This window comes from Dermacentor albipictus, chromosome 2 (assembly GCF_038994185.2).
Source record: "Dermacentor albipictus isolate Rhodes 1998 colony chromosome 2, USDA_Dalb.pri_finalv2, whole genome shotgun sequence".
In the NCBI taxonomy this organism is placed as follows: Eukaryota; Metazoa; Arthropoda; class Arachnida; order Ixodida; family Ixodidae; genus Dermacentor; species Dermacentor albipictus.
Window position 1 is genome coordinate 191,325,751 of NC_091822.1, and position 15,256 is coordinate 191,341,006.

The 15,256-nt window shown below is 46.8% G+C and overlaps 2 protein-coding genes across 8 annotated transcripts in view; one reads left to right on the forward strand and one right to left on the reverse strand.

The window, feature by feature from the left end:
* Positions 1 to 266: 266 nt before the first annotated feature.
* Positions 267 to 2,162, reverse strand: Stoml2 (stomatin like 2). Its single transcript, XM_065427405.2, has one exon. It carries the CDS (start codon positions 2,017 to 2,019, stop codon positions 943 to 945), a length of 1,077 nt encoding a protein of 358 aa, XP_065283477.1. The 5' UTR covers positions 2,020 to 2,162; the 3' UTR covers positions 267 to 942.
* A 239-nt stretch (positions 2,163 to 2,401) lies between these two features.
* Positions 2,402 to 15,256, forward strand: part of Tango5 (Transport and Golgi organization 5) — a 32,855-nt gene continuing 20,000 nt past the window's right edge. The window contains exons 1-2 of one of the 7 annotated variants that reach the window (XM_065427397.1): positions 2,402 to 2,665; positions 11,728 to 12,011. In XM_065427397.1, coding sequence (XP_065283469.1) covers positions 2,546 to 2,665; positions 11,728 to 12,011 — 404 coding nt within the window. In that variant the 5' untranslated portion in view covers positions 2,402 to 2,545. Of the gene's footprint in view, positions 2,666 to 3,409; positions 3,633 to 3,782; positions 3,969 to 4,040; positions 4,195 to 11,727; positions 12,012 to 15,256 lie in introns of those variants that run through there. The other 6 variants (XM_065427401.1, XM_065427404.1, XM_065427399.1 and 3 more) reach the window with 6 other exon arrangements.

The following is a 15,256-nucleotide window of genomic DNA, read 5'->3' on the forward strand; positions in this document are numbered from 1 at the left end:
GGATGCAATTAATTGTGAATGAAGACAGAAGTATTAAGCTAAATAGGTTACACTGATGCAGGGAAACTGCTACCTCATGGAATGACATGAAGTGCACATCTGTGGAACCTCCAAACAGAAGGCTGGCCATGATTCTAAACTGCATTTGACGTCTACCAGTCCTATGTCATAACCCTGATGCACCACTGTGCCATGTTCCGTGCCAGGAGCAGTGGAGGCTATGCACGTAGAAATGTAAGGGTGACAGTTAAAGGTAGCTATTCATGTAAATGAATTAACAATTTTTATTACGTATGTCCTACATAACCAGTCCAAGAAATTTCCTGTAAAAAACAAGATGATAGGACCAAACTTCATAGTGTTGGCTTTGCTCAGCAGTTGATGCATCTTGTGCACGCCACAATTTTTAGTTAGGGTAAAATAGTGCTAGCTCTGTTGACAGACTAGATAACCGCCCTTTGCATGCAATAGCAACGACATACCTAACATAAAGCCTATTACAAGTTCGTGTTGCATACTTGGAAAAAATGTGAAACACTCAAGAAGTGGGCAGACATAAAGGAGACATGCTGCACTGTGTGTGCCCTACTGTCTGTGTACTTGTACCAAGTACAGCACAATTTCCCAACCATGCTATATCCAGCAAGTTTTGCTGATAGCAATTATGAGTTTAATATACAAAGCAGCCATTATGATGCGTAGTTCTGCACATCTTAATACTGATGGCGAATAATGTTAAAATTTCCAGTGGCATGCCAACATGTATGTACGTACAACCACTGTTTGCAAAGTGCATGTGCGTCCACAGAATATCATTAATAAACCTTTGTCCCTGTACTCTTGCTCTGAACGCAGCTGTTCATAACAAATTTCAAGGCCAATTTAGGTTGTCACACTAGGATTCAAGGATGCTCCAAGAACAGAAGTCTTTAATGTGAGGTCTCATGTCTGGCGTTTCGTGGAGTCCATGACATCTTTCCTGTCCTCGTCATCACTTATGTACTCTGCCAAGTTATCTGTCGACTGGTTTCCAGTCTCTAGCTGCGTTGTTTTTACAGGATGTGCGAGGTTCTTGTAGATGGCCATGGCCTGGACCACAGACGACGACACGTCACCTGTGTTTGCAGGAAGGATGATGGTGTTGCCTTCCTTAGCGAGACTCTTGAAGGCTTGCACGTATTGCTCGGCCACCATAAATGACGCCGCGTTGCCACCGACTGGTTGTTGCAAGGAGTTGGCTATTCTGCTAAGGGCCTTGGCCTTGGCTTCAGCTTTAGCCAGCGTGGCGTTAGCCTCTCCCTGCGCCTTGTTAATGAGCTCCATCTTCTCCGCTTCTGAGGCCAGTATGCGCGCACGACGCTGGCCCTCAGCTACGTTGATATCCGCTTCTCGGATTCCTTCCGACTCTAAAACTGCTGCTCTCTTCTTTCGCTCAGCCTCAACCTGCATCTGCATGGCTTCGTGGACCCGCTGTGGTAGACGGATATCGCGGATCTCGTAGCGCAGGCAGACGATGCCCCAGGCACCGCTGGCCTTGTTGATGGCGTCCACAATGGCAATGTTGAGCGACTCGCGCTCCTTGAAGACACTATCGAGGGCTATCTTGCCCAGCTCGGAACGCATCGTCGTCTGCGCGAGCTGCGTGATGGCAAATTCGGGGTCTTCGACACCGTAGCTCGCCCTGTACGGGTCGACCACTTTCAGGTAGAGAACTCCGTCGATGTTGAGCGTCACGTTGTCCAGCGTGATGGCAGACTGCTGTGGGATGTCAATGGCTATTTCTTTGAGAGACTGAACATAGCGAACGCGATCTACCACGGGCAGCAGCAAGTTCAAGCCGGGCTCTAATATTCGCGAGAACTTTCCCATCCTCTCGACCACCCATGCTTCTTGCTGAGGTACAAACATAATCACAGTATTGATGGGTGTAGTGGACCTCTGTCGTGAGCAACGGGCAGTCGTTGACACGACGTTGCGCAGTAGAGTTCTGCAGGATGTTGCTCTAACCATGGAATACATGCTTGCGGGCTTGAATAATCGGAGACGACCACTTGAACACCACAGACGTCGGCTCAGTTACCGGCAGGACATCACGCTGCGAAATGCCGTTTTTTTGCTTTCACAATGTTGCTGGTTGCGACCTTCCAACGACCAACGTTAGCGGGAGTAATGAGACAATAGCACTGACCTACATGACATTGACAATACACACTCACTTCTTGAACCAGTAAAACCACGGTTACTGTTTTCCTTTCAAGCTTTTTTTTTCAATACCTAATTTGTTTTGCTTGAATCAGTGATGTGTTTATACAAGGCTCTTTCATTCACCGGTAGCACCAGTCATAGGCACCGGCTGATAGAAAATGCACGAAAAATGTGCTATACAGAGAAGCAGGGCGTATGTTTTGTATGCTTTGTGCTCTTTAATGCTGTTTCATAGGACGGTTCTCCAGCATTTGAAAACTTTAACAGAAAGATAATGAGCTCGGAGGCGCGTCGCCGAGCCTCATTTAGCCACCAGTGCTGCAATTTCTAATATTCAGGGATGGGCCCGAAAAACAAACGGGCGCCCATTCGTCGGGAGTACAAGTCTCTCACTAAGGATGCGCTGCGTCAAGAACTGAAATACCGAGGCATAAAATCGTCCGGCAAGAAAGCAGACATGGTCAGTAGCATGTCAAAGCGCTGTCAGAGACACCGCAACGCATGAAGTCATTGCCTGCTTTCCATGACCGGCCAATTTGATTGGAGGTCCCACTTCAGCATATGGCAGTTTTGATGTCCCATTCTGCATGGTTTTTGCGCACCTGGTATGATGAATTACACAGTTTCGCTCTATTCTATTTTTCTGCGTCGGTGTTCAACGTCAGCGCGGTAGCCGACACAGGAACTCCGCTCTCCTAGACATTAATACTTAAGTGGTTGTGCATACTCTGTCGAGTGGACTCGGCCACTTCTACAGTTGCTTCTTCTTCTCCGGAAAAGAAAAAGAAAACTAGGTTATTTAATTTGTCAAATCCGGAAAGGACAAGACGTGCCTGAACCTCTTAAATACGCGCGTTTGTATCTTATCTGCTATTTAATTGCGTTTAAGTAGTCATGCTGGACACGACATGCTTTATTTTAGATTTGTTCACTGAAACTAAAATAAATAATGGTTAGGACTCAAATCTTATCGCTATGGAGTGCTAGAACTGCTGATCCAGCGACAAAGGCATCAAAGATCAGCTTCCAGCAAGAGATAACGGCGACTGGTATCGACAAATGAAAGACGCCGCTCGCTGCCTTGGCGACGGATAAACTTGCGGATGTTACGCACCGGCACGCTCGGATACGCAGGCGTAGCATGCGCGTAGCCGTCCTAGAACTTCCGCTAGAAGAAAGGATGTCACGTGCTCGCGCTAATAGGGTAAAAGAAGAAAGAACGGATGATAAAAATGAATGCGTGGTCGGCGTGGTGTGATAGCAGCGCAACGCGGCTACGGCAAGTGCACCTGTGCCGATAGTTTCGCTCTTTCGGTCCGCCGCTTTCCGTAGAAACAGCTGTAGTACTTCACAGACGCTGTGTGTCGGAGCGGAGCACACGCTACGTGCGTGATCGCGTCACCATCAAATGGACTAGTGAATGCGCTGTGAGTGGCGTCCTTTTTCTCTACTCTCCGTCTTCTCATTTGGTTGCAGTTACCATTCGTTGTTTTCCACGGAGCGAACTTGCGGGATTTTCCTGCTGGCTGCGAAACCGCGCTTTAGGAATCTGAGCGTTCACCGCCCGGAAAGAAAAGTCGTCTGCCACGTCGCCATAGAAAAGTGTTGTAGCGCTCTGCGTTGTGGTGCCGAAATGTTCACTCGTGTGAGAAAGCTTCGTCGTTATGTGACACAACTCTGAAGATTTCTTGATTTCGGGACTTCTTGCTGGCAGGCTGAGTTGAGGTGGCTGAAGCGCATGCTTACTTCCCCCTTTGTTCAAGGTAGCGCGCTCCGGTTCTCGGGCGAGCTTCTTTTTGTCGCGATCACGCTGTGATCGCGCCGTTCGTTGTAGTCACGCGCTGGTGTGCCTAGGGCTTAGTGGACCGTGGGCTCATACCTACAGTGTCGTGCGCAGCGTGGCGATTGCAGAACGTTTCTTCTACCGGTATACGCGCAGCGTCGAAGTTTCGTTGCGTATTGCAATACGCCATGGTAAATCCTCCTTTAGTAAGTATGAGCTAGAAGCAGAATAGAACAAAACTCGAATGCCATTGTTAGAGCAGATTTGATTTAGCTCTACCGGAAGGTGACTGACCCGGTGTCGTTGGCCGCTCCTCGCTCGCATTGTCGGTAACCGCGTAGTACACTCCCAACACGCCGTCACATGGCGTGATTGAATGAATCGGATTTGTGTCACATTCAGCAGCACTCACCTTCGGCATTGATGGTCGGCGCGAAATGCTCGTATTCGTCTCGAGTGGCCCCGTTGATGACCTTGCGCGTCACGTGCGACTATTCCGTAGATCGTTACGGTCGTGATGCGCCGTGCTTGGAGAGCACCGCAGTTAGTGCATGAAAGACTGTGCACTTGGGTACTAATCGGCCGTCCAGTGTCAGGAAATTGCATGTTTAGGTCACATACGTTGAAAACAGAAATATTGGGCCGATGGAGCAACTACTTGGATTTACTGAGAGGAAGCAATTGCCGGTGATGGCCATGACACGTAGAGCGGCGTATTGCGACTGTTCTTTGAATTGTTCCGTTAGTCATTGCTGTAAACAAATTTTGGCTACAGGAGACTGTGAATTTGCTTCAAGAGTGTTTCTTGCGCAGCTCGTCGCAACGCCTGCAAATAACACACATATCCATATCGTAGAAAGACGAGCACAGACGAAGGCTACTGGAACGCAAATTAGCGTTTGTCCTTTCGCCGTCTACGTCTCAGCCGTCGACCTTTTATTTCGGATTTTTGTGCATGGCCTAACGACAGCCTCTGTAACTCACCCGTCACGAGTCTTCCTCCGTAGCTACCAGTGAAGTGTACTACCGACCTAGAACGTGACGGTCAGGTCACTATTGCATTAATTTACGCATATATAAGAGTGGCATTCGCTTCACATTCTCATTGTGCGTGTTCAATGGTTTAACATCAATTAGCTAGACCATGGACCTTTCCTATAAGCACTTTTTATGCATATAATTTAAGTATGAAAAGTCGGTGATTTAAGTATGAAAAGTGTGTGCCTTTATGCTGTCTCTATTGGAGTGAGGTTACCTGTTGTCAATTTCCATGTGCCTGATTTCTAAGGCTTTGAATTAATGCATTACTTTGTTATGAGCTTGAAAAAACTGACATTTATTCTGTTGTGATGTCTGCAGTTGCACTATTGTTCATTCGAGCGTCTTGCTTGTTGACTTAAAGGTTGTCATTCAGACAGTGGATTAAATTTGAACTTAGTGTTGAATCGCAATTAGGTGTCAATGCAGTCTTCACAGGTAGTGACATACAGAGGGATGGAGTAAAACACCTAACCATCATTCAAACAATAACTGTGAAAGCATGGATTAGAATGGGAATCGAATGATGCTTGCTATAATTAAAAGTGCTACATTGGAAATTTTTTCACCCTAAGTACACTAGTTGCGCGTTCCTTTTCATATCGGCCTGCATTATTGATGGAACATTTGGCATGCAAAGTTAGCTTGAAGGAAATTCAGCCCTTTCTGTATTGGGAACAATTCATACTTGTTGTGGCGAGTTGTGCCAGTACAGATAGCAGTACTCATACGATAAAGTATAAACCCCATGCAAGCAATCTCCAGCGTGACAAGCGACATGATGGATATAGCTGCCACGTTCACTCATTGCCTAAAGTCGAACCCCATGCGAGCGCTAACATTGAGCGACGTCTCCCTGGTGTTGCCAGTATGACGGCAGCAAATACACGCTGTAACTAGCGTGACATCTGCTTTATGAATTTAAGTTGATGTGTTTTGCTGTGAAAAGCAGCATAAAATATTTCTGAAGGTCTTGCAATAGGTTATTAATAGGTTCTTATCCTTGCACGTATCCAAATTTGGTCGTTTGTTTCGTGCGACAGTGGGTAGTACTTGACCGATGTACATCCAGTGCCGGCTTCGCGCTATTGACTAGTCACTCGTAGCATTTATGGTTAAAGAGCAACAAATTCTAGATTTCCAAAACCGAGGGATCGAACGATCTGTTCCCGTAACAGCCCGTTTCGTCACTTGAAGCCACCGCTCGTTGCTGTCGCGCACAAAATCGTTATCGTGGGGTTTTGTCTTAAACCGATTTTGCGGGGAAGCAATGACCACAGCTGTGCTCATCATTTTACTTATAGCCATACAGTTGGTGTTGCTAATTTAACATATGTAATTGGGTTTCTTGTCCGTCTGTGGTATATTGAAAGGCTGTCAGTAGTACATGACTGCAGGGAAAGCTTAGGCTGTTGTAGTTCCTTATGTTGCGCTAATTCTGCATGTAGTATCAAGTGCAAATTAAGGGAAGTGTTGTGTTTTGTACTTTCTTGAACAAAGGTGTCTGCAATAGATGCTTTTTGCAGTGAGTTTCACTACACTATGCTGTTACAAAAGATATTGGTAGTAGCACTCCTTAGCAGGTTGAAGGGCAGCTATAATAGGATAGGATAGATAAACTTTATTAAAAGAATAATAAGAATAATCGATAATGGCTGGAGCCCCTACTCCAGGGCTCCGCAGGCTCTTGCCATCTTCTCGGCTCTCTGAATCAGTTTGAGCTGGTCATCGAGGGCCAAGCTGGACAGCAGTGCCTCCCATTGCTCCCTTGTGGTGTTTGAGTCATGGTGTTCTAGCGTGCACTCCCACGTAATGTGGTATAGGGTTGGTGTGGCCCCGCACCACGGGCCACGCACCAGGGTCCTTGTAAGCTGTGGGGTGCATGCGATATAATATGTGTAGGTTCGTGTAAGTGCCTGTCTGGAGCCTGTGCCAGGCAGTGGCGTCCTCTGTCTTTAGATTTTGATGGGGTGGTGCATATCACAAGTGACTCCCTCTGTGGTAGTTCATGATGGCTGAATACTCGAGGTCGACAGGGTCTGGGTCTTCTGCAGCTGGCGTGATGAGTGCTCGGTTATGCAAGAATCCCCGAGCTGCTCTGTCAGCCTGCAGGTTACTCGTGATGCCAGTGTGGCCCAGTATCTAGATGATGGTTTGGGTGGTGATGTCCTCAGTATGCTCCTTGATTATTTGGGCGAGGACTTGTGCAGCAGGTCTTCCGATTCTTCCCTGTAGGAAGTTGCGGCAGGCCTGCTAGGAATCCGCGAGGATCGTCAGTGGTTTGTTTGCGTGTTGGTTTTTGCGGATGGCTAATGCGATGGCCAGTTCTTCGGCTTCGGTGATCGTGCAGGGGTGGGTCGATGCAGCGGAGGTAACGTGGCCTTGGCGACCGCATACCCCTGCCACTGCACCTTTGTTTCTCGTCCCATACATGGCGGCGTCCGTAAAACAAGCTGTGGTATGGAACCTGAATGTTTTCTCCATGTACTGGGCCCTTGCTGTCCTCCTGTCGGAGTGTAGTTGGGGGTCCATGTTGCATGGTGTTGAGGTAATGTGATAGCTGTCCTGGACATAACGACGTATCGAGCTGGTTTCTTGGGTTCGCATTGTTATAGCATGGAAGCCCAAGGCTTGTAGGACCTACCGGTCCATGTGAGTCTGCGCAAGTCTCTGTTGTTGTGAGACGTAAAGGGTTTCTATCAGTTCACTGAAGGTGTTGTGTAACCCTAGCGCCAATAATTTTTTTGTCTATGTACTCGTCGGCAGGCGGAGAGCGGTCTTGAAAGCCATCCTCAAGAGCGGGTCGACCTGTTTCATCTCGGACTGTGCGAGATGTGTGTGTGAGATGGCTGTATGTGATTCTGCTCACCACCAGGCTTCTGACCAGCCGGAGGATGTTCCCTTCCTTCATGCCTTTGTTCTTGGATGTTTTGCGGGAGATCATGTATGATATCGCCTCAACACTGGTTTTGAAGAGGGCAAGGGTGTGTGCGGCCTGCTGGTTGGACTGCAGCCACATGCCTAGCACCCTGAGCAATGGCTTCTCTGGTATTACGCACCCGTTGAGGTGCACCTTAGTTTTCTTGTTGAGTCTGTGGGGACCGTGTGTTTATCCCGGCCTCGCCATGCTCGTAGGAGCTCGATTTCTTGAGGGAGAAGGGAGCATTGTAGTTCCCGTTGACTGACATGTTCTTGGATGAGGTGAGCTGCAGTTTGCAGCTGTTCTTCTTTTTCAATAAGGGCACTGTTGTGGTCCAGTGTGTAATGTCGTCTGCATAGACCACATGCCGAAGAACTTTGATGTCCTGCAGTTTGCTTGTGAGGCCGATCATGGTGACGTTTAGGAGCGTGGGTGAGATGACAGCTCCTTGTGGTGTGCCCTTGTTGGGAAGGCGGTACACTGGAGTCTGCACCTCCCCCATCTTTAGCACCGCCGTGCGGTGGCTCAGGAAGCTCTGAACATACTTGTGCGTTTGCTCACCGCAGTTGGTGTTCGCGAGTCCTTCTAGGATTCCTTGGTGGCTGACATTGTCGAAAGCCCCCTTTGATGTCGATTGCTGGAAGGATGTATTCGCCGCTGTAGGGAACGTTGCTCAGGACCTCTTCCTTGATTTGGAGTAGTATGTCTTGTGTGGACAGGCCTGCGCAGAAACTGAACATGGTGTCCGGCAGGTATTTGTTGTCGTCTAAGTGTCTCTGTAGTCACGTGTTTATAATTTTCTCAAACACCTTGCCGAGGCAGGGCGTGAGCAAGATGGGTCTGAGATTTTCAATTGCCGATTTCTCACCCGGTTTGGGTATGATGATTATTCGTGTGTGTTTCCACATCGCCGGCACCGTACCTTGTTCCCAGTGTTGGTTGAGAAAGGTCGTGAGCATGGCGATGGACTTGTCGTTGAGGTTTCCGATCATGGAGTTAATGATGCGGTCCGTGCCCGCCGCTGTGTTAAGGGTGGTGGCTGCGATGGCCGCCTTCATTTCATTTTCTGCTGTCATTTCATTTTCTGTGATATGTTCATCCATTAGTGGGTTGGGTTGTCCTGTGTAGGATGTTGTACATGGTTGTGTGGGAGCGGGATCTCCATAGCACTTGGTCTTGCTGGCGACCTGGGTAGGTGTGTAGTAACCGTTCCCCCTGTGTCCTCCTTTGGTTTTGATGGGGTCCAGGATAGCTTTGAGGATGTGCCACTTCTTGGCTGTATCCAGGTGGCCACTGAAGGAGTCACAGAATCTATGCCAGTTCACCGAGGCGAGTTGCATGGCATATTCTTCTGCTTGGTGCACTTGTTAAGTGTCCTTACCAGTGGCACATAGTCAGTGCTAGGAGGGCATGCTACATAGTGAGCTTGTTACCCATGGACAACAAGAACTTGCACATGACCTAGTTCTAAGTGACCCAAGTTGGCATAAAAGGGGTTCATTGAAGAGCGGCACATATGGCACATACCCACTGGAACGTTACCCAGTGACCCAAGTTGGCAGCACATTAAGATTGAGAAATAACCTGCCAAAAAAGACGCACACAGGAAGCGTACAAGAAGACAGGAATGAGGCTGTACTACCAACTCTTTATTCGACAGAATGGGGCTCTAATTTATAAAGGGCACTCTGTCACATGACCATCGCACACTCGGCATTATCGCAACCAACCGTCAAGGAAAAACCAATAAATTCCAAAGGCCACATGCACCTTCTATCTTCCTAGGGATTTTACATCTATCGTTACCCTAAGCCCTGTGATGAATATGTTAGCAATACCGATGCCAGATAATCATAGCAAAAGCAGAGTCACGTGACCATAGCAATAGCATAGTCAAAAACAATAAAACAACCAAACAAAATCAACAGTACAACAAAGCAATAAAACAACGACCAGGAACACTTATAGTGCCTAAAAAAACCAACTGACCAAACACGCCAAGCAGAACTGATCATACCCGCCGTGGTTGCTCAGTGGCTATGGTGTTGGGCTGCTGAGCACGAGGTCGCGGGATCGAATCCTGGCCACGGCTGCCGCATTTCGATGGGGGCGAAATGCGAAAACACCCGTCTACTTAGATTTAGGTGCACGTTAAAGAATCCCAGGTGGTCGAAATTTCCAGAGTCCTCCACTACGGCGTGCCTCATAATCAGAAAGTGGTTTTGGCACGTTAAACCCCATAATTTAATTTTTTTTTAAGAACTGATCATGTCAAACCTAGCGGTTTCCTATTAAGTCCTTATGATCCTAAAAAAGATTGCATGAAGTCAATTTGCTTTCTTTGTAGGGCAGCCGACGAGTCACTGCAACATGCTCTGGCTTTTTTTACCAATAAGAAAGGCCTCCAGTACCTCACATGCCAGCTTATTGAGACTTCTGCCTATAATACTCATCACCAAGCACCGGCTCACACTTGCACTCATTGCAGTGAAGGGGCAAATTCGACTTAGTTCTCTTTCCTAACGATTTACGGTGCGCCCATGCTCTATCGTTGATACACCAGCCCATTTGGTCAATATAGACCTGCCCACATGTCAGTGGGATTTCATACACAACACCAGCGGCACAGTCCGCAGAGGGCTTGCCATGCTTATTATCGCACTGGAGCTGCTGCTTCCTTTCGATGCGTGCACATAATCCACTCAGCTTTTTAAGGGCTGAGAATACAACAGGCAGTTCATACCTGACCAAAACCTTTTTCAGGCTATGCGCCACGCGGTGCGTATAGGGGACCACTTGTGGTTGCCTTTGTCCTGGCTTGGAACTGGTTTTCTTTCTTTCATTTTTCGTAATAGGGTCTTTGCCACTGCAGATATGACAGAGTATGGGAAGCCCGCCTCTTCATGTCTGCCAATATGAATGCTAAAGCTGCCCCAAACCACATGAGCACAGGACTTAATCTAAGCAGATTCTAGGCAAAGAGAGGTGATAACCCTTTTAAGTCTTCGAATGTATGGAGCCATAAGGACGATATTCCTTGTCCTGGGAAGATGCATCCCGCAGACACGCCCTCCTAAACGTTTAATGTTAACATCCAAAAACTGCAAACAATTGTTGACCGGCAATTCATGGGTAAAGAAAGGGCCTTTCCTATAAACAAAGAAAGGCCTTTCCCAGCACATAACCAGTGTCACATAGCCAGGGCCACTTACCCAAATTGGTCCAGTGGTTGGTTTCGATCCCGGCTCCCTTGGCACAGCAGCCCGATGCTCTACCTATTAGACCATGGACTACCCAGTGAGCCAAATTAACACGAAAGACGTTAGCCGAGGACAAACCGACATACCGCAAACTGGGTGAAGCTCCCAAAGAATGCTAATCGCATTAAAAGATTCTACTATAGGAGTGGAGTCGAGATGTGCCCCCAAACTTCTCTCCAAAATTGACTGGAAACATACACAATGGTGTTCTCCTCTGTGTTTCCCTCAATGTTGCCTTGAACGCGAGTGCAGCAGAAAAGCAGTGAAAATAGGTACTATGGTGCCATTCTCATGGTGCTGGCAGGGCCACTGTGCATGCACTCTTACCATCATGAAATAGGTCTAGCTATTCTTCTGTCCGATGAAACGTTGCAGTCTTCCTCACATTGCTTGTTCTTGGCCTGATCCATTGTGCAGTAATATTTGGCTATATCAGTACCTGTTCTTTCAGTAAGTATTTATAAAATGTTGCCTACTGTCTGGTGGATAAGCTTAGTGTGCATGTTTATGGGCCCTGCCAGGTGAAGCGATTGGAAAAGTGGGACCAGGACCAGATGGCAGCCGATGCAAGTGATTCCACCAAGGTAGAGTTGGCAGTGCGCCAGCGCAAGACGTCGGAGTCCCTAGGTGGGGTGGCCAATGGAGGCCTGGCCTCTACCACCAGCTCGCAAAAGGAGGCCCTGCGCATGGAGCTGCTGGCTGGCTGTGTGGACCGCAAGAGCCTGGTGCTCTGGCGGAGACCCGTCATGACATTGCGCTATTTCTTCAGTGAGCTCTTTGTGCTTGCCCTTGACATGGGTGTCAGGTGAGCAAACATCCTCTCTCTCCCTGCATCCCTCACTGGCATTACGATTTGCAGAAATTTTGAATACAGGCTTAAGGGGACGCTAAATTAGTTAAGGCTAGTTGTCTGTTACTTTTGAACTCTATTTGTGACTTCCTCAAAGAAATAAAGTGAGGGCTAGACTTTCATGTTAGAATACCATGCCCAGGCTGCACTGCCAATGACAGCATGGCTCTATGAGAGTAGGAAATCAGGCTAGTTGGTTTGCATGTACCGTAGCAAACAGTGTTGATAAGAAAGAAATACAAAGAAGATGTGCTGCCTGTCAATGATGGTGTTATATAACATGGAGTTATCTGGAAAGAATGCACCATTAAAAAAAATAGAAAGAAAAAGGCACAAAGAGGCAATCCATGGTGAACAGTTGCATTACTTGACAGACGTTATTACCAATAAAAAGCGGCACGTAAGAAAGTGGATAAAAGCAAATGTGGTTATTGGTCTCCAACAATGCTCAAGCACGGAACACAATACTAATGTACTGCAAATCTGCAAAAAGACACTTTGTATACATGTTAAGAGAAAAGGTATAACCTCAATAATAACAAAAATGAAAGGCCTGTGTAAATGTGTCAGCTGAAAATGAGTACATGAATTTTAAAAAATGATGGGGTGGTAACGGTCACTTGTCAAAGGAAGCTATTTTATTGTTCGGGATACTTAAAAACTATTTGTCAAAAAGCCTGTGGATGCAGTTTAGGATGCAGCCTATGAAATGCAGCACACTTGCTTATGAAGGTGTGCCATCCATTCTTGTGGATGGTGTATGCTTCCCATATTTGCACAAGTGCGTGGTGGTCCCTAAAATTATTTATACTGAGCACTTGATCAAAAACGGGAAAACACCCATATTTGCTAGTGATGCGTCTGCCATTAATGCACCTACCAGTTTGTCCCATATAAAATTTTCTGCAGATGAAGGCGTGTCATATGTGTTCTTTTTGCAGCATTGCTTAAAACTATTTCTGTGGTGTTTATTGCAACATGAGCTGATTCTGACAAATTTACAGGCTTGCACAGTGCAGTTAAGCAGTTTGGTTGAATAAAAAAAATAGAACTGTGCACCTCCACTTGTTATTTTTTTTTACTCTGTGAGAGACTTTATGACTACATAGTATTACAGGAATGCATGAGGGACGTCGCTTTTTTTACTTTTTGATGGTTCCTTGGTGAATGCTGATTCGAAGTCATTTTGCTGAGCTGTGTAGGGGTTCATTTGGGAAGTCAATATATGGGAAGCGTGGCACTTGTGTTTCGAAGGTTACATTTATGTGATGCTGGCAGGACCTGTAGAGTGTGCATTTGAAAGTGGTAATGGAAATCCCCTGCTTGATCAGCTTGGAATGTGCTGAGGAATTAAGGAGCAGGCTTTTCTTGGAGCGTTGGGGTGTACCTCCAGCATATGTAATCACATTGTAAGATGACCCACATACTGTATCTAAGAACTGAAGTTCACAAGCTCCCTCCTTTTTTTTTTTCTTGCAAAGCTTGGGAGACTGTTTTCTAAAATACCTCGAATAAGTTCTGTATATTCAGATGATTGCATCCAGTGAGAAGGTCACATGATTGTCGTCTCCATACCTACACACCTTGGACACAGCTGACTCCCTTAGGTTGGCGTCTAGGTCTCAGTTGCACTGTGCTAGATGCAAGTCATGCAGCACAGGGGACAGACAGAATCTGATGCGTACTTTTTCTTTTTAGACGTTTAGCTTCCCTTGGAAGTTCGCTATGAAGAAGCAAAGTTAAAATGTTGGCAGTTCTTGAACATTGCCAATGCTTGCACCCTCAGGCTTATTCCACAAGTCATCTCATAGTAGTGAGCACACATGTTCGCTCTTCCTTGTTCTTTTGTGTGCACTGTTCACCATGGTATCAGTATGACATTGGAGGTTTCACATATTTGGGCTGTGTTTGTACATGAAGGCTTAAAAAAAGTCTGACACCTAAGCACTTTTTACGAGTTGTGAATGCGAAAACGTTAGTGTCCATCTGAATGCTGCTGCATGGTCCTTTGAGTTGTGAACGCCTCCTGGGCAAGCGAGCATGTCAGGATGCTTGGCGTGTTTGATTTGGCCTCGCCAAGGCACAGTTAGAATGCAGGCAAGAGCGTGCATGGACAATGAACATGGCGATAAAACAGGCTTCTGAGAGTGAGAGTGAAGGTGATATAGCATCATGCCAATACCCTCTCGTCGACTAGCCTGGTATTGCATGTTACAGGCTACCTGGTGCTCACAGGATTTCTACAAAGAGGCTCGGAGGCAGTTTCTCGCTATTCCCCTTCTCACTATAGAGTGAGCCAAATTATAGTTAAGGAGATTTTGTATAAAGGACAATTCGTCCAGCAAAGTAGGCTGTCATTGAATCTAATTTAGGGATCTAGGAGATCTTGTCAACTGCGTAGTGCCGAATTCCCTGAAGATACGATAGTGTGTGTGCCGTGGCTGAGAACCTAATTTATGAGGTCCAGCAACACCGGCAGCCCACTGATTGATTTGAACAATAGCACCAGGTGTATCCAGTGCTGGTGCCATACATGCACATTATGTCGCACCGCCTCAAGAAGGTAGCAGGAACTTGGGGTATTCTGGTCATTTCACGGCACCATAAAAGCTATTGACAATTTGCCACATGATGAATGAAAGTCAACATACTGACGCTTGTTTGAAAAAGAATGCCACGCACCTTGTTGACTGTCATGTGGTTGTAGTTTACATGATTCCGCTATCGTTTGCCAAGTGCTATATTGACCAAAAGGGTCGGTGTTTAAAGGATCGCTTGAGGGAGCATAGGGCAGATATCAGTGCCTTAGTGGCTGGTGGTCATGTGGCTGATCATTGCCATATGTGCTCATACACCGTGCAGTTTCAAAGCACCTGTGTGCTCAGGTGGCTCCAGAGACAGGCCGATAGAAAAATATTCAAAGCATGTTGTAATCAAGAAAGCAGGTGATAGGTGTGGCCCTGACTCTTGCCAAGAAAGATTGTTTGTATCTGGAAAATAACCTTTCTATCTCGACTTGTTCCAGTAGCTCCTGTGTTAGAGGGGGGGGAAAGGGAAGAATGAACTTTGCTTTTTTTGCATCTAGGTTCTGTGCATCCCATGAATCCTATGTTTCTTTGTAGTGAAAATTCAATTGAAGTCTAGTGTTCTGTCCTGTGTGCTTCTTGCTGTTGTCCGATGTCTTTTTCGCACTAGTGTTA